Consider the following 22,423-nt stretch of genomic DNA (forward strand, 5'->3'; position numbering starts at 1 on the left):
ACAGTAACACTGCTGCTAAATCAGAGCTTGTGCGTCACTCTGAGTGATAATCAGAGAGTTATAACTGATATAAAAAGTCACGCCGTTGTGCACTCATGGTGAACGTGCCAGCAGCTCTGCCGGGAAGCCGTTAGGATTTCGTGTCAGAGAGCTGTGCACAAAGTTTCCCTCACCTCGTCAGAAGCCATAAAAAAGTCCAAAGATCAGGGAGCCACCGAAAGGAACAAATACGATGACTAGAGAGCAGCGGCTGTCTAGTTGCCTCCACCAGCAGAGCTGCACCACCGCTCCCTCAGACAACAGGTACGACAGCATCAATATCAGCATACAATAATAAAATAGGTCTGTGTGATGTGACTGAATTTATAACAACATAGTTTAACATTTTATTCTAAAATTGATGCACTTTTACACAGTTTGAGAATACTTATTTTGCATTGCAGGTATAAATGTATGTATGTGGTGAATATTCAACAAATTCTATATATGAAAAGCATCTTGAGATAAGTTCTGTTATGATTTGACGCTTTATACAAATTAATTGAATTGAATTATTATATTTTGGATATGATCACAAACCTGAAGAAAAGGCATTTTTTCTAAACTTTAGAAAATGTATCTCTTATTCTAAATTGATACTCACGTATCACTGAATCGTATATAGATAAAATTATTAATATAATAAGTTATTAAATTGTTTAAATTGTTTTGGCAGATGTTTATCATTTAGAGTCAAATAAATTAATTATATAGCAAATATATGGATTTCTTAACAAGTGAATCACATCTGAATGTTACAGCAATATTTTTTACAGTGTTTCTCAACATACTGTAGCTGGTTTCATATTTCCACTGAAATACAATTCACTTGTTTTGAATTTTCTTAACAAAGAGAATATAAATTTAGAAATATTTATAAAATATATGTTATATTGCTTCAGGTTAAACTACTCAACCGTATATCAAATAGTTAAAATTAGCTCCAACTACACATTAATGCATCAGTAATAATAATTTAATAATATAAATAGTAAAAAAAACGTACTTTTGATACATAAAGAACATTTCACTAATATTACTTACAGATTCAAAGCCATACTTTTACTTGTAATGTATTTTTTTTTAATATTGTTGTATTGCTGCTTTTACTTCTTCCATCACTGGTCACCAAAAAATTTATTTTATTTCCTATTTTCTCCACTCAACAGGAGTGAAGACGCCACCATGGAGATGAAAAGTATCCTGAAATCTGCTAGAAGTAGGTCTTTTTTAAAAATATCTTTAATAAATCACTGTCAATGCCACTTTTCTCCTACATTCATGTTTGATAACCTACAATCTTTGCCTGGTGTGGGCAGATAATGTGACGTCATGGAACTTATATTAAATCAGATAGATGCTCATAAATGTTTATAGTTTATTATTCATGACTGTGGCTGTAAATGCTTGATCGTCGACCCCCTTCAACGCACTCTGAAAGGTTAATTAATGATAAAGTATCATCTGTTGGATGTCGTGTGAACTAATATTTTGTTTCTCCTGAATTTGTTCCCCTGCAGGAGGGAGCATATTGAAGGGGGGTGACGGCAGCACCACCCAGAGCAGCTCCATCTGTGCCGTACGCTGGACCCTGCCCGAGGAGGACGTCCAGACTCACAGCTCGGTCCCCAGCAGACCTGCCACCAGCACCAACAACACCAAACGTTCACAGGTACATTTACACGTCCTTGATTTTGTTCAAACTAATATTTCTACTTTTTCCAGTGACTTCTGTTTTTGTTTGTTTTTACCATTTTTTTTAAACCTGTATGCATTTCCAAAGTGGTGCATTTAACTGTCATAGAACATTTAAATGTGACCTGTTGCGTTTCCCGCAGCAGCATCCTCGTCAGAACGGCCTGAAGGATCTACGCAGCCTGCAGGAGTGTGTGCAGTTCATCCATCACTGGAAAGAGCAAGTGGACCAAGTCTGCAAGGTAGGACACGAGAGAAGGAAGGAAAATGTCAGTCAGTGGCTCAGCAGACTAATATTAATGTTATTAATTCAACTCAACTTTATGTATTTATGTAGCACCCTTCACACAAACATGCAGCCCACAGTGCTTCACATAGAAAAAAAACAACAATAAATACAATTTTGCAAGACTAAAAATTACAACAACAAAATGTTAAACATCAATAAATAAAAGTCAATAAAATTAAATAAATTAAACACAAGGGATAAAAAAAATTATGTAAAAACCATTGATACAATTTTAAAAACTAAGTATATAACATTACTTCAAATTAAAAAGGTCTTTAACTTCCTTTTAAAAATACACAGAGAGCTTACTATCCTAACATCCAGAGGCATAAAAACATAAAGTACTTTTATGAGACACATAAGGAGCATTTACAAGAAAAGCAGTGGAGGACCTTAGTGATCTGACTGGAACATAAAATTAAAGAAAATCTCAAGGTCATTTAAAGCTTTACAAACAAGTACAATAACTTTAAAATCAATTCTAAGGTAGAGATACAGGTAGTTAGTGCAGTGGTTTAAGCAATGTGATCCATTTTCCTTATTTTAGGTAAGACAGAACTAGCTATAGTTTTTCTAAACTCTTTAGGTAATCCAGTGAAAAGGAAATTACAATGATATACAGTAATACTCATTAACAGCAGTCTTACAGTGCAAATTTAGAGGGAAAATAACAAATAGACGAGGAAGAACTCATGTTTTAATCCTCAATTCCCTTTTTATTAATATAAAGATTCATTGTTTGCAAGCTCGGGAAAAAAAAGTCCTTTTGATTCTGAGAGGAAAATGAGAAAAAGGTGTCAGACTTTATATAATTGATCATTTCAGTCTGTTAAAAGTTCACAGCTGGAGATAACGCTTACAAATATTGAAAGCTACAACGCCTTATTTTGTGCGTAATGACTTCAGGTGAACCCGTATGTATCACCGTACAGATTGGATAAGCGTTGCTATGGGAAACGACTACTTTGCTTGGTCAAGCAGAGTGATGACTAAGTTATTTGGGAGGGTGGATGCTGATAGGTTACACGTTTATTGACCCTTTTACAACCCGGTTACATGACCCTCTGCCCTGCAGCGCTGGGACATGTAGGGTGGGCATCGACATGTAAGAAGTTATGTAGCCTACTGTATCTGGTTTTCTCTTTTACAAGTGGCTCATATGACTTTAACATGGCTCTTTAGACATCTGTAAATGTAAAACATCCCACATGTGGCGTATTTAACACTGCTGTGACCTGTAAATGAACTGTAGCCGAATGCCCAACGTTCCTGAGTTTTGGCCTTGAAACTCACATTGCTGTCGGCATGAACTGGCTGAATTGTCGTGGTGACACACCATTATGTTTATAAGACATTGTCTGACAGTGTGTGGTGTTGTGTTTTAGCAGGGCAGTGGCGATCCAGACGAAGGCACCAGCAAGAAAGAGGCCGAGCAGAGTTCAGACCGGCGCGCCGAGCGCAGTCTTGAGGAGAGCCGGAAACTGATCCTGGAGTGGGCTGACGAACTCCACCACGTCGACGAGGTCGGTACACACACGAGTCAATATGTGATTATTGTAAAAACTATACTGTAACTATCAACTACAGATTGAAGTTAAAATATATGTAACACATACGGTTGTGAAAGTAAACATTCTGATACAACTAATGGCAAAAATATCAATCTTAACTTACTGATTTTGTGTCCTTAGCTCCTGAAGGAGACATCGGAGAGTGAAGATAATGAAGAAGAGGATGCCAATGAGAAGGCCCAAATGAGGATCATGGACTGGGCAAAGGAGCTGCAGATGGCGACTGAGGTGAGGAGTCCTGAACTTAAAAACAAAAAGTCCCAAAAACTTGTGGAAAGGTTTAGTATTCGTTACTGTCAACAGAAATGAACACCTACCAAGTGCAGCTCAGTTAAGAAGTGTGAGCACATGAAGAAGCACTGTGTCAGAGTTAGTGTCAGGTTTATTATTTTTTTAAAGTTAAAACTGTGCCAAATCTTGCAGCTGAAACGAGTGTTTGTGTTTGCAGAGTTGTGGCGTGCAGAGCGACGAGCTGGGTAAAGTGTTGCGCCAGCTGGGCCTGAAGAAGAAACGGCTGGTCAACATGCTGCCTCTGCTGGAGTTTATCACCTGGTCGCTGCTCAAAGAAGACAGCACGGTGAGAAACCACATGGTCACACAAATGAACATTTGCTGTTTGTATCAAAAAAAAAGAAGAAAGAAAAGAAAAGAATTTGCAAAAAAAAAAAAATTCTAGAAAATTGTGTTAAAAAAGTTGGTTACTCAGAAGGCCAAAATGAAATAGAAACCATGGGAAGTCGATTGAATTCTAAGATAAACATTTTATTGTGTCACAAACAAGCCGTTGTTAAAGCCGTAAAAGTCAGAATTGGCTTAAACTCAAAAAACAAAACCAAGCAGTTGTTAATGTTCGACATGACCAGGTTATAAAACCACCTTACTTAACGTGTGATTTGAGTGAACCCTGCTCTTCGAATGCGTGCAGAGCATCAATAAATGAACACAGAGATTCAGTATATACAACCCTGATCTGCCTCTGCCCTGATAAACTGCGATAATAAATGTCTTTGATAACTGATAGCGAAGACTCTGCAGATAAACTATTCACGTCGGGGTGCAGCATCACCCTGACGGGGATTATTCACAACAACAACCGGCTCGCTGTACATTATCCCTCACATACGCAGATGATGGTGTAGTGTACATAGCAAAGCTGTTTTACTTTATTTCAGCTGGAGTTGAGGGCATGAATACGTCACATGACTTTCTGCTGCTTGTACAATAACAATAAACCGCCCTTTGCTCTATTTGTGCACGGGAAAACTCACAACCTTCCTGGAAGGTTCATACATCATTTACAGGATTTACTGCTTATGATTATGTTTGCAAACTGCACGGTCAGAACGAAAGGTAGAATTAGGGAATCGCTACATAAAATTGCTGTTCCTATGAAACATATTTTAATATTATCTATCTTTTTTTTTTCCTTTTCAGAGAAAGATTTCACAGTTGTGGTTACTGGCAAAGCAAAGGACCTGGCAATCAGGGATTCCAAGATACATCCCCAACTCAGGTATGCAAAATCAACTAAAACTTTCAAAAACACTGATTTGCCTAAAGTAACAGTACAATTACTATTATATTAAACTGAGTATTTAAACTAGTGGTTCCCAACCTTTCCCATAATACAAGGCTATTTCTCCTTGCAGCCACCACTCACCACAGTTTGTGTGTCTATGAGTTGTGAGCAGTTCAATCAAAGAGGGAGTGTTCCTTCTCAGAATAATTTGTAGAGACCTGAAGAGTATTTAAAAAGAAAAAACAACAACATTAAGCAAAATTTCCCAAAAATAAAAACCAGTGTGAGAAGTAGAGTTTAGTTTTTCCTAACCTGGTAATCATCTCACACTTCAGATTCATCTTGTGACCCTTTGTCCTAACTCCTGGAAATCACTGGTTTAGACCATCTCCAATTAACATTTCCCTCGTTCATCCACTGTGACTTTATTATAATGTTTGTGTCTCTATTTTCAGTTTGGAGTTGGATTTGCAGCGCAGAAGGTAAGATCAACCTACACTTTATCTTCATCTTATCTCACGTAGACCAGAGAAAAAGCAAACATCGCTCATATGTGCCTCTCTCTCTTCTTCCTACCAGCTGATGTGATTCTGGATCCCATGACCAGCCACCCCTGGCTGCAGCTGTCAGAGGACCAGCGTAAGGTCCAGGAGGGCCGCTCAGAGGCCGACCTGCCTTACAGCTCACAGCGCTTCGACAGCTGGCCCTGCGTGCTGGGCTGGGAGGGCTACAGCTGCGGCCGCCACTACTGGGAGGTGGACATAGCCAACAACGGCTGCTGGCGCGTGGGACTGACCACCGCTGGTTCCAAGCGTCAAGGCCGGTTCCCCATGACCCCAAAGCAAGGCTACTGGACCCTGTGGCGCAGCACAAACCAGTTCTACGCCTACACCAAGCCGGAGATTCCACTGCCCATCGGCCTCATGCCTCAACGTATGGGGATCTACTTAGACTACGAAGAGGGTCAGATCTCCTTCTACAACGCAGAAACAAAGTCCCACATCTACACCTTCACCGGAAACTTCAGAGGGAAGCTGTACCCGCTGTTCGCCCCGCTGGATGGTCGCACATGCATGACAATCCGTCCTCCAAATACTGAGATAGAGGAGTTTTAACAACTCTTACTGAAAAGAATTCACTTGGACTTGGAACAAAAATTGTATTGACCAAAAAAAATACAGAAAATAAAATCTGCACGAGGATGGAGATTTTGAGCTGAGTTTAAAATCTCTCAATCGTCAGTTTAAAAACTGACTTTGAACAGTGGTGCACATGAACACATTACAGTATATCAAAGTGAGGATGATATTAATAGATGTATCTGATCATACCACTCTAAAAGAAATCTAAAAATCTGCAGTAATATAAGTGGAGGAACAAAATGTTGAAAGTATTTATTTAAAAAAAATGTAATTTAAAACATTCATATTTATGTGTTTATGTGTGAACACATTCTGCAACTACATATATGCATGCACTTTATAATGCACTTTCAGATAAATATTTCATATGCATATTGTATTGTCTTTCATTCTTATTTCTTTTTTCTATCACATTACTCTTTTCCACAAATATGTCTGAGAGTCTGAGAGAAACATCGTCATGATTCAGCCCACATATCGATGTATGTATACAAATGTAGAGCTCTTAAATAGAAGGTCTTTGGATTTACATTTGCTTCACTTCTTCCTCCTGACAAGCTTTATCAATCAAGAAAACTTTGATAACGTTGCACAACAAAGTGTAGCTGAAGTGGGAGTACCAAATTAAGAAATATAAAATGTGTGTAGATGTGTGTCAGGAGTCTCTCTTACAAGCCCAGGGTCCATACGCCTCACAGCGAGCGGCGAAGAGACTCCCTCCTCCTCTCAGGTCTGCACAGTCCCTGTAATCGGCATCCCACTCCACCGTCACCCTTCAAAGCACACGCAATGCAATATGTAATGCTTGTATATATTTACTATATTGTTGTATTTATCAAGTTGATAATTATGTGTAATTATTTGTATTATTAATAATAAAAGCAAATAAAAATGTATGAAGTTTGTGTGTTCATATACAAATATAGGTAAACGATGTGTTTTCTATTAATATCTACTGGACTACTAGAGCTAAAGTCTGTTACTGGGCACTGTCATTGTACAGTGTATATTCAATACATGTTAGAGTAAAAGAATACCTTTAGTCTTTATTCTCAGTTATTTTACATGTCTGTAATTTCTTAAGAATTCCAGAGCAAGTTTCCGGGTAAGAATAATGTAATTTAATACTAATTTAGGTAAAATACTGTAAATACAGTGTTCAATTACTGCACAGCAGTTCAGCTGAGCAAGTTTGTCTACAGACAAGAGTAAAATTCGACATATACAGTATGAAGAACAAAGCTTCCAAAAATATATGAATGAATATGTACTTGGGAAGTTTGTTTTTCTTATAATTAGTATCAAATTTCGTAGTTCTATATAGGAGCCTTCCTGAGAAAATATTAATTACAAACCCATAAAATAAAGCATTAACTTATTTACATTAATATTTATTAATTTAATTAATTTAATTAATTTAATTAATTTAATTTATTTAATTTATTTAATTTATTTAATTTATTTTATTTATGTTATTTATTCATTTACAATATTAATGTATTCATTCATTTACAATATTTATTTATTTATTCATTTACAATATTTATTTTGTTTATTTATGTATTAATTTATAATATTTATTTATTATTTGGCTCATTGCTTGTATTTTGTTTCTTACATACATCATTTGTTTTGGTGTTTTAACCTGACTTGGATGCTGCTGTAACACTTAAATTCTCCATTGAGATAAATCAAATTCTCTCTCTCTACTGCTGCTTCACAAATGTCTAAATTGTGATACATAAATATGTTGCTATCTTATAGATAATAGAACCACAAATACGTTTTAGCTTTTACTGATCACTTGCTGAATTAAAGCTTTTAAATCTGGTTTAAATAGATTCAGTAGAAAAAGACTAGTATAATATTTAGTTCACCTATCTTGCTGTGAGTAATGTCTCAAAGCTCCACTAATAAATCAAGAGCATCAGCGTTCTGTCCATAAATGCTGATCTACAGAATTTTCTCCTCTTTATCTCTCCTGTCACCTTTGTACTCAACGTTTCTATCGTTCAATCCTGCATTTGAAGAACATTTGTCCTGGACTTACGGCATGTAGTGCTGGATGTCTGTCCCGTCCCCCCCACAGCCACTGACCCTCCTGCTCTGCGTCCGTCAGTCCCACCCACAGGAAGGGGAAGCGAGGGAACTTCCTCATCACACCTTGGATAAATTCCTGAGGAGGAAGTGACATTTTAGAGGACTTTAAATCCATTTTGGGAAATGATACTTGGTGTTTTCTGTCTGGATCCATCCTTCTCCTACCATCTCTGCAGAGTCTTTGATTACAACCAGGCTGCTGTTGTGTTGCAGGCAGAACTCAGCGCTCTCTTTCCACTGACGATCCTCCTGCAGTCCAACTGAAAAGAAGTAGCAGTGACTCCTCCACCACAGCCAGCCGTGTGGACACAAACTGCACCTGGAGTCTACACGCAGCAGCAAGGAAACATTGATTGAACACATTTTGACTTGTCATAGTGGCAAAAGTACAAGTGTCCCAGTCAGAGTGACAGTAAATCAGCACGCACAATACCTAGATCCTGAAATCAAAGCAGCTAAATGGAATTCAGCCATCATTATCTTCATTATTTGCGCCTGTGCTTTCCCTACTGTGACATGTCAAAAAATGTCTTCTGTGAAAAAGGCCCATCACTGGTTGATATAATGCATTGCTGCAAGATTTCATCAAAGCTTTCACCACTTTATCTGTGACATCCAACTCAGTCTTTTAGAGAAGAGTTTGAGACAGTTTGAGATGCCACATGTGTGCAGAATGTCAAATGTTCGTATATCAGAGAAGAAAATATAAATCACCTTCAGTGACAGTGTGGAGCATCAGGTTCAAATCACGGCGCTCTTTTTGGCACTGCTGCAGTCGCTCCATCATCATCATCAGCTCCTCTCCTGAAGCTTTGGAGGTGATTTGATCCACTTCTGGTGCTCCCGTCCACGTGGCTGACAAATGAACACGAGTGATTGAATAACTTAATGTGAGTTTGACTTTATAACCGTATGTGCTTCGTGATGGTTTGTAATTTCAAGAATTATACATATGTAAAATGTATTATCTTATGTTTATACTCACCAAATAATACCAAACACAAAAGAAGTCCCATGACCAGGATTGTTGTTGCCACAGCAACAGCCACACGAGATGTCAACTGACAAGTCTGGCAACTTCCTGCACCTGTGTTGGTAAAAAAAAAAAAAAAAAAAAAAGTCAACAATCATGAAACAAATAACATCATTGCATTGATGCACTTTACTAAAATGATCATTTTCAGCTTAATCATGACCTTTTATGACGGGTTATTATACACATTGACATTTTAAATCCTCTAAATGTAGAGGGTATTATCAGTGAAAATGTTAACCAATGACATAAGGACTAAAATACATTCATTTAAAAGTATTTTTCATATTCTGACTTGCTTATAAACAGTTCATGCATGCACAATTTTCACCTTTTGACCTCTGACACCCATTAAGATAAATATGTGACACTTTCACAGAAAAGTTAAAGGAAACTTGGACTTTGAAACCAGAAAAAAACTGCAGCTTTGCTTGTTTAACATTCAGTCTGTAACTGTAACTGTGGTACACAAAGTACTGACATGTCATATTGCGACGCACAAACACAGATAAGACTGAATATGAACAAGGTTGTTCTTTAAGTTTTTTGTTTCAATCCTTTCTTATCAATCAAGAGTCATGTTTTTAAAGCTCTGTCTTTGAATTATAGTCAAACTCTTCTTATAAACTTGCAGTATATTAACACTAGTTGTGGTAGGAGATGCTCTTTATAACCAACCTGCAGGTGTTTCCCTCCTATCATCATCCTCCATGCTGCTGTTTGATGCTCTCTCTCCTCTTACTTCAACTGCTTCACATGCTTGTTGACTCATATTTACACCGTCTCACTTTCATGCATTTAGCTGAACAAAATGTGACCACTACGCCCCTTCCTCATATCACAGCCCTCCTCTTCAACATCGGAGCTCAAAGACAAAGTTCTGAGCCCTGAATTATGTGTTGGAGTTTAACAGAGGAAGCTGGCAGGGCGTACCAACAGCTTATATGTGTAGAAGTAACTATTTCTAACAGCACCATCTCTACCCAGATATATAGCCCACACCTGGACCTGACATAACAGCTTTGTCACTGTCATTTCAGACACTTCTCAATGTGTTTATCTGCTGACCCGACCTAATCTATCCGCTGTTTATCTATTGATTATCTTCTCATTATCAAACAAAACCATCAGGTCAAGGTGATTCTCAGTTTGGTCTCTCATCAAGGGAAGTGTGTGTGACTCTTTATTTCAGGTGCTTAGTTTGTTTCTTTCCGCTTTTCTTTTTCTTTTCTCTGTTCTGTTTTATAGTTATTTAAAATCTGAATTGATATACATTTTATATATATATATTATTGTTTTTTATTTAAAGAAGAAAAGGGATGAGTGTGCACTACTAGATACTTAATCATAGTTATAATTATGGTCTTATTATGGCCACACATTGTTATTAGTGTAATAGTATTTTATATGCTATTCAATGAAGACTTTAAATCAAGTTTTTTTTGTTGTTGGAAAACTTTATTGAGCGCTGGAACATGATGAATTAGTTTACTTTTTACTGAAGAAATTATCTTCCAAAATGATAGAAAAAAACATGTTTTACATTATTATTATTTATTTAGTTACATCAGACACATATTTGGATGCCCTGGCAGAATTGCCAGGAAAAAAAAGAAATAAAAAGTTAAACTTGATATAAACAAAAATGCTTATGGTAATTTTGACATAGTAAGTGAACATTTTTGATTTATTATCTAATGATTTTGTCCAAGTTTCTCTGACAAATGTCTTTATTTTTATCATGACTTTCATCTGTTTTATTTTTTTCCTGGCGGAAATTGGCCATACATGCAAAACAACGTCCAGGGGGAAAATTATATCATATAAAACAATTAAAACAAAAACAAGAGGAAATCAGCAAGAGTATAAAATACATTTTAGTATTACAGTTATTTTGTTGCCACATTTTTTAATAATTCAAATAAAAAATATTAAAGAGAGTTGGTGCAGGCAACTTGTAACTAGATTTAAAATCACAAAAGAAAAAATGATAATGTCTTTTCACTAAATATGACACACTGTGGTTTAATATTTGATTTCCTGAACAGCAGTACAGTGAAAAAAAGTAAACCCAAGACAGAAAACACACAAAATACCTTCACCAATACCGATTTGAATAATAATTAAAAAAAAAACATTATCTGTTTTCATTTTCCAGCTTCTCGAGTTGCCAGAAAACATTGTCCCCCAACAGCTCGTTGAAATGTTTGTGCAACTGCAACAAAACACACAAACACAAGCTGTTTATTGACACTTTTAAACCAATATGTGTATTTATAAAACACAAAACTGAGTCAGTTCTTGTCACGCATACGTACTCCAAATAATTACTAGACTTTTAGTCTATTTTAGTGAAGAGAGTAAAATAAAACTACCATTTGTTTGTGAAGTTTAACTCCCAAACCCTGTTTTTGTCCATGTGGTGATCGACATACCTGATTATAAACATCGTCCCTCGTGGTGTATTTATCACAGAGGAGAGATTCAGCCGAAGAGCACAACATAGACAGAGTGATTTCCCGTTTCTCTGCAACTGGGAAACAAACAGAGAGAGAGATGTGTAAAGAGGAAGCTAGAACAAAGAGGCACACTGTCATTCATGCTGTAAAACTTTGCATGTGGAGGAATACGTAACGCCCATCAAAATTAAAACAAGTCATACGACTCTTTCTCCAGTACACCAGGCTTTATTCACCAAACGTTTGTGTTGTGTGTTTCTGTTTAAAAACAAATATCTAACGCAGCTTGTGAATGCTTTTGAACAGCTGACTCTCAAACCTCAGATGTTGGAGTTTCCTTAAATGCACCAAAAAGGATTTTTTCTCAAGACTGTTTCAAGTCTTTGCCACTTTATTTTCAGCAAACTGACGGCTGCATGAAAGTAAAAAAAAAAAAAACTCTAGAAACTTATGGATAGGCTGAGTTATTGTAACGACAAAGTAACACAGTTTGCTGCTAACAGAGGTGGAAGAAGTACTCAGATCCTTTAATTAAGTAAAAGTAGAAATAGCACAGTGTAGAAATACTCCAGTACAAGTCCTGAATTCAAAATGTCACTTAAGTAAAAGTACAGAAGTATTATCAGCAAAATGTTCTTAAAGTATCAAAAGTAAAAGTGCTCATTATTTATAATGGCTCCTTTCGAAGTGTTTTATTATTGTAGAATATTATATTATTCTGTTTTTTATCACTAATGAATACATATAATAGTATTTTAATGTTGTAGTTTCTCAACGTGGAGCATTATTTGATATACTTTGTGTACTACTGGGTAGATTAGTAGTATAGTACTGCATCATATCATGCTTTTTAGTTTTTTTAGGTGAAAAGTAACTAGCATTTATAAGCAGAAAATACATTTTTTTATGTTAAATGTTAATCTAATAAAAGAAACTAGTGACTACAGATTTCAGTTAAATGTAGTGGAGCAAAAGGGTCAATATACAGCTCTGAGATGTGGTGGAGTAGAAGTAGAAGGTAGCAGAAAACATATATAGTCAGTACAAGTACATCAAAATTGTACTTATGTACAGTACTTGAGTAAATGTACTTAGTTACTTTCTACCACTGGCTGCTATTAGGCTAAAGAGTGCAAAACAACCAGGTCTGAGAGTCTCACCTGTAAAATTTGACACAGTTGCTGGGGTACTTGACTTTCCGTCGGCCACTAATCGCACTTCAAAGTCGTACTTGGTCCCTGATTCCAAGCCAACAAACGTGTACGTGGTTTTGTCCTCCACAGTGTCAGATTGGTCGTGGCCCCAGAAGCTGGAGTTGATTCTGACAGAGTACCTGGCTGTTACTATGTTGTCAGGGGCCTTCCACTGGAAGGTGATATTTTTTTTATTGGATGAAATGACTGTGGCATTAGTAGGTGGCACCACCCCTAGAAAAAAAAAAGGAAGAGAGAAAACAAGGCAGGGATTTATTATCAGATTATCTTACAGTAAAATGATTTTCATCATAAATGTGAAGAATATAGTGAGAATATAGTGACAGACTTTAAAGTTGTAATACGTGACATTTCCACGAAAACCAATTTTATTTGTGAAACTATTCATGGTCGGCATTTTTTCAGCAACAGCCATTTGATGTATTTATATTCTGTACTTAAAGCTGAAATGGAGAAAATATGATTAAGAAAAGTTATAATTATAAAACGGTCACTACATCCTGTCAGTAGTGCATGAGACTGGTAATCTGTAAAATATCATGTGCCTCTGTGTCCTCCGGTGCTCCTAATGGCATCTGCAAGATTTCACAGACCGGAGGAAAACAACCAATCAGGGCCAAGCTGGAGCCTTGCCGTCTCTGAGCAGCTGTCAATCACTCGTGAACTCTGATCAAACGGTCAAACTAGGCAGCGCAGATCAAATATGAAGCACAACCGGAGCACAGCCAATAGGAACGCTCTCTCTGTAATATAACCTGTGATTGGCCAAAGTCTCCCTGCCATGAGGAGGTGCAGAAGTCTGGTTTTCTCTCAGAACACTTGAATTACAATATGCTGAAAGGTTACTATGGGATTTTTGCCCAATGATGCCAAAATCTTTCTGCCTACTGCAGGTTTAACTCTCTATCTAGTTGTATTCATTGTTAGTGGCCCTAAAAGTTAACTCAAATGCTGTGAGCTGGGTTTATATTACAAAAAATGGCATATCTCCTCAACGCTTTGTGCTACTGTGACCACATTTGGAGGACATGTGTTGATATGACATTTGAGTGACCATTGCAAATTTGGTGCCATTTGGCCAATAGTTGGCGCTGTAGCAGCATCATCTAACTATAAAGGAAGTATTCTCTGTCTGTGTGTGTGTGTGTGTGTGTGTGTGTGTGTGTGTGTGTGTGTGTGTGTATGTATGTATGACTGCACTTCGCATGTCTCAAGAACCGTTCATCAAATCAACTTCACACTTGGCGGGTACAAGCAGTGGTTCTCCACAATGCTGCAAGCAGAACTTGTGGGGGCCAAGCAATCGACCCGTTCCAGACGGGCACAACTCCTTTACGTTATTTTAAACACACAAATGGAGAAAATACAACAAGGACCAAAGTGACTCACCGGTGAATTTGGAGCGTTCCACTGCCAGGCTTTTGATATGTCCGCTCACCGTGTAGACGATGACTGTGTAATTGGCTGCAAACTTCAGTTTGTCAAAGTGCTTCCCAGGTTCTTTTAGGTCGTGTATTGTAGTTACATTTTTGCCGTCCAGCTGGAGCTCGACGGTGAAAGATGAAGAACTACCCGCAGATGACTTCCACGTGGCATTGATGGAGTTATATGTTGAGTCCAAAATCAGGTCTGAAATTGATCCAGGAGCTATGAAGGAGTCACAAAGTCACATTAGTGACATTCAACACAACAGAACAGTTGTTCTGTTTCTGTAAATCATGGATTTCTCTACTGACCAACAAGCAAATAAGATTAGCCCAGAGTTACCGGTGTAATTGGTGACAGTCACTTTGTCTCCCTCAAGTTTGCCATTGTCTGTCAGTGCTGTCACACTGCAGGTTATCCTGGTGCCCATTGGCAGCCCCGGTATTATCACTTCCGTTTCAGTCACCCTTCGATCAATATCCAATGTGCTGTTAGGAAGAGAAACAGTTACTAGATGAAACTGCTGCTGGCAGAGGCAACAAACTGCATCTCCAGAGTGACAACTTGTCAGAAATTAAGATACCACCACCGTGGGTCTTATTTTGGTCAATCTCATTTCTATGCAGCAACATCGCTAAGTCAGACGGGGTAAAAAACACAAGCAGTCAGATGATCATACAGGTTTTAAACAAAATCCAGGTTAGACAGACTTATTAGGAAAAGAAAAAGAAAAGGTACAATTATCCATTACAACTTGCAACTTTGACCTATACTCAGGGTTTATGCTAGACTTTTTTTTGACGGCCAACATGTCCGTAAATATTCTACCAGACATATGTTTTAAATATTGACATAACTTGAAAATAAGTTAAATGAATGAGCAGTCTAAAAAATTAAATAATCTGGTCGGCCCGAATTCTGCGTTTGTCAAATTCAGAATAGTGTTGTGTGGCTCGTAGGCCTGTAGCCTACCGAATCGTTTGAAGCTTCATTCATAACGTTGACATTCACATTATTATTAATAATATCCTTACCAAAACATTACGTACAATAGTCCACCTTCTCTTCCCCTCTCTCTCTCTGTCTCTCTCAAACACGCACACATTCATAGTGAGCACGACGGCACGCCTCGTCTCTGTAATTGTCTCAGTCTGAAGTCCGAAAGTCTACATTTTTTCATCTAACAAAATAGAGTGCTTCAATCCATATTTGTTGGCGTTTAGCCTTTCAAAAACTACATTTTCACTGCGGTCAAAAAACGGCGACATGACAGACATACAAGGCTTCATTCGCAAATTCGAAAGACATTCGGTACCTAGTGGCTTAGTCTGAGCCACTTTGTTTGTCTCTCATTTACAGAGCCACGCTGTGTATGAAAACCGGTTTTTTTTCAGCGCGCACACAGAACCGAAAGCCAGCGGGCCGTGAGGAGATATTCGCTGAGTTTGATAAAAGGTGAATTGGATTAGAATCGCGGAGGCATGTTAACTCTTATATAATACAAGATTATATTTAAATTGTTTTGGCAACATATCTTATAGGTCACACAATATTAAGCTATTTAACATGATATTAATTAATTTATTTATTTATTTGGCATATTTCCCAATGGACTTTTTGGCCGTTGATAATTTCATCTGCTGGAAAAAACTTAAAACACACAGTTTTTCCATGCAATGACAGATTGCTACCAACATTTTGGGTGAGCTCAATTTCTGTTTTACCTCCAAATAAAGTGGTTTAGATTATTTCAAGTCAAAGCAAGGAAAGGAAATGCAGCTTTATTCATATAGCACATTTCATTATAAAATCAATTAAGAATTAAGAATAAAATTAGAGGATGATGATTTAATAAAATACATTAAATTCAGTTTTGTCTGGCCTTATTTATTTCAGGATTGACTGAAGTCATTAGGATTTATCCTCTGGGCAACATGAATGATAGCTGTTGAAATATTTCAGTCTCAACCAAAGTGGTGGACCGACCAGCCAGGCCGGTAGCATGTCTAAAAAACAGACCGTGAATATACCTGAATTTAAAAGTTAATAAAGCAAGTAAATTCTGGACTATCTACAAATACATACTCATTAGTGTCATTCACAGCCTTCACCAAGAAACCCTCGTTTTTCCCCTTAGGTGGCTCCCATTTAAGCTGCAGCGAGCTGTCGGTTATGTTAGTCACCCTCAGGTTGGACACTTTCCCGGGCTCTGAAAGACGGAACAGACAGATGAATAGACAACCATCCCAGTTACAACCACACAGGTGGCACTGTTCAGGTCAGATGTGGCTCTAATTTGCCTCCGCTGATTTGAATTTTATATTATGTGAACAAGAAATAACCAGCTGTAAACCTTTTCCTGGTTTAACCCTGAACAAGATTTGGATGTGCTTTGACTGGTCTCAGTCATACAGTGTTCTTCCTGTTCAAATTCTCTACCAAAGAAAAGGTAAAAATCAGTACAATGAAACAGTCTGTAGAGTCTGTAGCTACAGTCCTGTCAGGCATTATACTCCTTTTATTTGTGTAAGGTTTTATGTGATATAAACTCACTGGTGTATGCTTGGAAGTTGGATTCTTCACTCCATGTTGAATTGTCTCCGACTCCCGAGAGGACAGTGAATGTGTAACGCTTTCCAGGTGTCAGACTGTCGATTTCTGTGTCCTCTCTGTAACTTTTAATCGGCTTACCACCCTGGAACTTAATAAGATAGAAACCCACGTTTCCAGCTGGCTTGTTCCAGCTCAGGAAGACAGAGGATTCTGTCACGTTGGTGACTGCGAGGTTTTCCACTTTGTTCGGTACTGAAGAAAAAGGAGAAATATAATCAGGGTTGCAAGTGATTGCATTACTACTAGGGCGCATTACTTACTATTACTTTTAAATATGTGTATTAACTTAGAGTGTTTTTTAAACCATAAGGCAATGATGGTTATCTGGTTAAATAATGATATGCATTAAAGATGGATTATAGAAACAGTGTGCATCGTTTTAAAAAACAAGTTGTGTAGCTTTTGAAGCTTAAATGAGTATTAATTTAGACCTGTTTTTGTCTTTCTTTTGGGAGGTACAAGGGGGAGATAGCTGATCAACAGAAGACGTCACATAGAAGTGGTGTACATCAACTGAAAGCTGGGAACCTGAAGATTAATTTGAGATGCAGCTCAGCACTGTGTGTTGTTCTAGTCGTAAATCAGACATAAACATGAATTAATAAATAAATTAAAACAAATTGTTAAAGTGTATAAGGGCTTAGAACATTATGATGTAAGTATATGATGACCATTCCCATGCTCTATTATGTCTCATACATTTTTTTTACCATTTGTTATACAGATTTGATGTTAAATGTAACCATTTTTAACACTCGAGAATTGATAAAAATGATCAGAAATCCCTCCAAAATACCACATTAAGACACCAAGACGTTGAGGAACACCATAGAAAAAGCCATGCTGTGATTTGGGATAAAAAACTTTAGACATTTGGAGATTTCTGCAAGAACTGCATTTTTCAGTGATCGCATGGCGAGCACTTCTATTGAGGAAACTGCTCGGAAACCCCCTTATTGTCAATCTACCTAAGAAAGTCATCCATCCTCTGAATGCTCTAGGTCTGTAGTTTGTGGCTGTAAAGTTTCACGAGGCTGTGATTATCCTAGAGGTCACCACAGGTCATTTTAAACATTGAGGTCAAGTTTAAAAAAAAAAATGGTCTCACTGCAATGAAATGTCTACTATGGGGACTAACATCATCACACATGAATACAGTTGGGCTCATTGGATCCACAAGAGTCTCAGCGTTACAATTTATACAAGGAGGAGGCAAACTCACTGGTGTAGAAGGCGACCTCCTGCGGGTTGAGGTCTCTGTTACACTTAACAGGGAACACCTGGACTGAGTAGCGGGTGCCTGCTGTCAGGTAACCAAGGTTAAGGGTCAACTTGTCAGTCTCGTTTTGTGTCTTTTCTCCGCCGGCTCTGACCTCTACGCGGTAATGGCTGATGATACCAGGCCCGGGTTGCCATCTGAGAATGGCGCTCTCAGACTTAATTGTGATCACGCTGGCTAGGCCAAAGAAACGATCTGCGGTTGGAAATAAGAGGAAGATCGTTAATAGGCAAAGAAACGGTGATTATCTAGGAAGGAAAAAAATGCACAGAAAAGGAGTAAAGGTGCAAAACTGGGGTGTATAATTCTGAATAAGTGCATATTAGACCATAAACCACTGCATGTGTTGTGTAAACAAATCCCCTAAGAATACGTATGATCTCAAATAACATTTCCCCATATTGTCCCAGATGTAAAAGCAAAGAAAGAACATTTATGCATCTTATTTTGGCGGGATGAAATTTTAGTCCGTTGTTGAATATTGTTTTTGTGATCAAATTTATATTTTTCAATACTTTGGGTTAGATTGACTATAAGAGCAAATCATCAGCATTTACATACATCTGTAACACTGGACACAGATCATTTTTAACATAAACATACAAACAAAGAGCTCTTTATGTCTCCTCCTGTCTTAAAAATGTCCCCTTCTCCCTTTCCCCAACCAAGATGGCACATCGGTACGATAACAACAAAAACAAATAAATAAATAATAATATATGGGACAGGATATATTTACTGAGCAACTTGCTGTGTATGGTTGTACTCTTTTTGTATGTTCAAGTACTGTTTACGGCAACATATATTACACTTTATTTCTATAAAAAATGCCAATTTTAGATTTAATTGAATTAGAAAAGCTGCTGTTCGGGTGCACTTCTGAGACAGGTGACGCCTTACAGTCGCCCTGCACAAGTCATCTATAGTAGTTGTTTTTGGACCGTGTGGGATCTTTAATCATTTAAATGAGTCCTACCTTCATAACATATGAAAGGCAGAAGCTCCGAGCAGTCCTTTTCAACCCAAGCCCCAAAGCTGAGCATGGCCACACAAGAGTCGTTGATGAATCTCCCATCAGTTTCGTGGACATCCGGCAAATGCACATATTCTGCTTCTACTCGCGCCGTGGGCGCAGCACTGGCGGGTGGAGGATTATGGGTGGTGTTTACCCAGAGTCCAGTTTGGTCTGTCACAGTTTGGTCTGTCACAGTTTGGTCTGTGACGTCGCTGGTGAAGCTGCTTATGTCCGTTGCGGTTGTGTTATCTCCGGGTCCACTAAAGCTTGTCACATCTTGGGTTGTAAATGTCTCTGTCGTCTTTGCTGGGCAGGTGCAGCAGTATCTTCTTGACGAGGAGGATTTCAAGACGGGCGAACCAGGGTTCCAGTTCTGGAAGATGAGGGGTTTCTCGTCGGCCCAGCGGGACCAGGGCATACTGGAGTTGCTGGTGGAGTTCAATGTCTTGCGGAGGCCGACCCAGCAGTCAGAGCTGAGATTCTGGGAGATGGTTTGGATGTTTTCAGGAGTCAGTGTCACCAGCTCTTTGAAACAGACCTGACGGGACGTAAAAGTCAATCTTTTCATACTGTGATATTAAGATGGTTTTGTTTTGCATAGGCTGGGACGAAATGGAAACTCTGTCTGTCAGTCAGTGTTGATGAGGATCTACTATACCTGTAACAACTTTAACTATTAACAGTTATGATTTTGACAAAATTGGTAATAACCGAACAGCTACGGTAATTTATTGTAAGGTGCTTTCCACAGTCCAAAACTAAGTTTATCATTTGTATAAACTGACACATGGAATTAGGGCTGCCCCCTCTTAGTCCATTAGTCGACCAATCGGTAGTGTTGGTTTTAGTCGACTAAGATTTATTTTGTTTATTTAGTGGTGCTTTTGTGTAATTCTTTGTGGTGAAACTCAGTTTTAGTTTAGTTTAGTTTCACTACATCGTATGAGTGTTAGTTGACTAAGAATTTCTTTTTTCCACACATTTATTTTTATTAATTATTGTAGGTTTTTAAGAAATTTAGATTACAAGTTAGCAGTTTCGTCACTTGTGTCATTCATCCTGCCACAATTATACATTTTAAAAATTTTTACTTTACTTTTTTAACCAAAGAAATGAAAGAAGAAACTCCGGTTTCTTTAGTCAAGGAAAACCCCACATGGAATTCAAAGCATTAATCTCAATAACAATTAAATCCAAACTCTGCAATGTGAATGCATCATGGAAGTAAACTTGTTAATTACTAGCTCTGAACACAATGCCCGTTTTAATTTGGCAACTGTATTTTTAAATGCAGCTTCAAACACACATACCTTACTAATTAAAAATAACAACCTCTTCTGTATTTTCACAGTCCGGCCTCATGTTTCAGCCTCTTTCTGTACATTAACTGAGCTTCATGTTGTACCTGGCAGTGGTTCCTGGCCTGATCCCAGGTGACATTTCTCCAGTCATTAAAGTAGTAGTCTTGCTGTACAGCGCAGCACATCAACACAAGAGCTGGAGAGAAACACACAGACGGGATTGGTTGTTTGTCGACACAAATTTCAAGTAGGGAGGCACTGATACTATCTGAGAAAAATAACGATTTCTCAGAGGCCAAGGTGACATATTTAAAGGTGCTTTTGATAACATTCAGCCACTAGATGTCGCATTCTCCCTCCGCCGTTCACTTCACAACAAGTCGTGGCCGGGCACTTACCGTCAATCTCAGCCATTTATCTGTTTTGTCCACATTAACAGAAAACCCAGAGATACCACATGATAACGTTGTTTTACTATTGGCTCACAAGCACCGTCAGGAGCGGGAACCGAACATCAGATATCTTCCACAGAGATAAACAAAACATTAATTTTGGACCCGCCAAAGGTTTTTAATGATTCACAATCATAAGAATTTTTTTCAGGAAAAGCCATACTTTCACTCGTCTGAAGGCTCTGTGGATATTTTTTCTTTTTTTTTTTAAAATATTCATCTACAAAAATATATTAAGACCTTTAAATTGCTTGTTTTGTCCAACTGACCAAAATCCAAAGACATGTTTTATTATGATATAAAAATTAAAAACAAATCCTTACATGAGAGTGGGATGAGAGCATGTTTGGCATTTTTGCTTGAAAATTGAAAATCAATTAATCGCTTTGGCTCTACACACAACCCAAAGTAATCTATTAACATCTGACCAAATGTCTCCTGTTGTATATTTCTAACAGAATATACTGTACCTCTGTATCCTCAGCACTTATGGTTTAGTTTTACAGAACTGAGTCATATTTTAGATACAGTTACAAGTTAACTTTAGATCAAAATATATATATTTTATAAATTAAGAGTTATGGGATAACTTTTACAGCAAAGTTTGAGTGAAAAATTAGTTCACAAACATACAGTATTTGTTGTATTTTGCTGGCCAAATTGGCTTACCTTACATTTTGAAACAATTATAAACTATAGTTTAAACTCTTACATCAAGTTATTAAAAATGCTGCACATTAATACAGATGAATACCAGTGAGAGAAAATAATACTCACTCCAAAAAATTAGGAAACAGCTTTTATCCTTGAGAGATAAGTTTCCCATGTTGGATTCCTGTAGATCCTAGATTCAGAGCAGCTTCACACAGCTACTGTAAAATAAAATCTTAAAAAGAAAAGTAGGAACGAAGTCAATCACATTTAAACTAAATTAAGTCAAACTAATACTGTACGTGTCTCACTACTCACCCGGGCTACAGATGCATCCTGTTATCTGCTTCTCTGACCAGAAGGAAATGATCTCTCAGTATGAGAGACGTTCACATAACACAAACACGCACCTGTTCCAGTGACATGAAAGGTCAACAGGTAATAAACAGCACATTTGACTGGCAACACAATACTCCCTTCAACACAAGGCAATCAACACATTTAGATGCTCCTGGTTTTGCATCCATCCTCCAAACATGCAAAGTACTTATATGAAAAAAAGGGAGATGATGATAATGAAGGATAGTGCAATAAACTGGCAGGGAGGAGAGATGCAAAGACAGAAA

At 37.7% G+C, this 22,423-nt stretch overlaps 3 protein-coding genes across 4 annotated transcripts; 1 reads left to right on the top strand and 2 right to left on the bottom strand.

Moving 5' to 3' along the window:
* The first annotated feature begins 37 nt into the window (after window positions 1-37).
* Window positions 38-6,317, top strand: si:dkey-219e21.2 (E3 ubiquitin-protein ligase TRIM39). Of its 2 annotated transcripts, none has more exons than XM_037758810.1 (10): window positions 38-303; window positions 1,209-1,258; window positions 1,560-1,711; window positions 1,878-1,976; window positions 3,409-3,546; window positions 3,715-3,822; window positions 4,043-4,171; window positions 5,029-5,107; window positions 5,569-5,595; window positions 5,693-6,317. In XM_037758810.1, the coding sequence occupies exons 1-10, from the start codon at window positions 233-235 to the stop codon at window positions 6,226-6,228; spliced, it is 1,389 nt and encodes a 462-aa protein (XP_037614738.1). In that variant the 5' UTR covers window positions 38-232; the 3' UTR covers window positions 6,229-6,317. The 2 variants fall into 2 exon arrangements, with proteins under 2 accessions (XP_037614738.1, XP_037614739.1); XM_037758811.1 differs by having other exon boundaries at window positions 78-303; window positions 1,881-1,976.
* A 593-nt stretch (window positions 6,318-6,910) lies between these two features.
* On the bottom strand, window positions 6,911-10,139 carry LOC119481700 (CD209 antigen-like protein E). The gene is given in 7 exon segments (XM_037758848.1): window positions 6,911-7,028; window positions 8,306-8,337; window positions 8,339-8,431; window positions 8,521-8,681; window positions 9,070-9,210; window positions 9,341-9,442; window positions 10,067-10,139. Coding segments are annotated over 7 exon segments (681 nt in total). The 5' UTR covers window positions 10,101-10,139.
* Window positions 10,140-10,832: 693 nt separating this feature from the next.
* On the bottom strand, window positions 10,833-22,416 carry LOC119481660 (receptor-type tyrosine-protein phosphatase H). The gene is made up of 12 exons (XM_037758782.1): window positions 22,116-22,416; window positions 21,924-22,032; window positions 20,799-20,890; window positions 19,355-19,931; window positions 18,322-18,573; window positions 17,040-17,291; window positions 16,572-16,695; window positions 14,829-14,974; window positions 14,451-14,708; window positions 13,008-13,274; window positions 11,824-11,921; window positions 10,833-11,603 (listed from the first exon to the last, which is right to left on the bottom strand). Exons 2-12 carry the CDS (start codon window positions 21,970-21,972, stop codon window positions 11,526-11,528), a joined length of 2,193 nt encoding a protein of 730 aa, XP_037614710.1. The 5' UTR covers window positions 21,973-22,032; window positions 22,116-22,416; the 3' UTR covers window positions 10,833-11,525.
* Between the last annotated feature and the right edge of the window lie 7 nt (window positions 22,417-22,423).

Source organism: Sebastes umbrosus, chromosome 22 (assembly GCF_015220745.1).
Source record: "Sebastes umbrosus isolate fSebUmb1 chromosome 22, fSebUmb1.pri, whole genome shotgun sequence".
In the NCBI taxonomy this organism is placed as follows: domain Eukaryota; kingdom Metazoa; phylum Chordata; class Actinopteri; order Perciformes; family Sebastidae; genus Sebastes; species Sebastes umbrosus.

Coding starts and splice junctions, on each gene's coding strand:
- si:dkey-219e21.2 (XM_037758810.1), top strand. CDS start 233: ATGACTAGAGAGCAGCGGCTGTCTAGTTGCCTCCACCAGCAGAGCTGC. Junction 3,823..4,042: donor AGCTGCAGATGGCGACTGAG/GTGAGGAGTCCT, acceptor TTGTGTTTGCAG/AGTTGTGGCGTGCAGAGCGA. Junction 5,108..5,568: donor AAGATACATCCCCAACTCAG/GTATGCAAAATC, acceptor CTCTATTTTCAG/TTTGGAGTTGGATTTGCAGC.
- LOC119481660 (XM_037758782.1), bottom strand. CDS start 21,972: ATGGGAAACTTATCTCTCAAGGATAAAAGCTGTTTCCTAATTTTTTGG. Junction 17,292..18,321: donor GGAGGTCGCCTTCTACACCA/GTGAGTTTGCCT, acceptor CTTTTTCTTCAG/TACCGAACAAAGTGGAAAAC. Junction 11,604..11,823: donor GGGACGATGTTTATAATCAG/GTATGTCGATCA, acceptor GTTTTGTTGCAG/TTGCACAAACATTTCAACGA.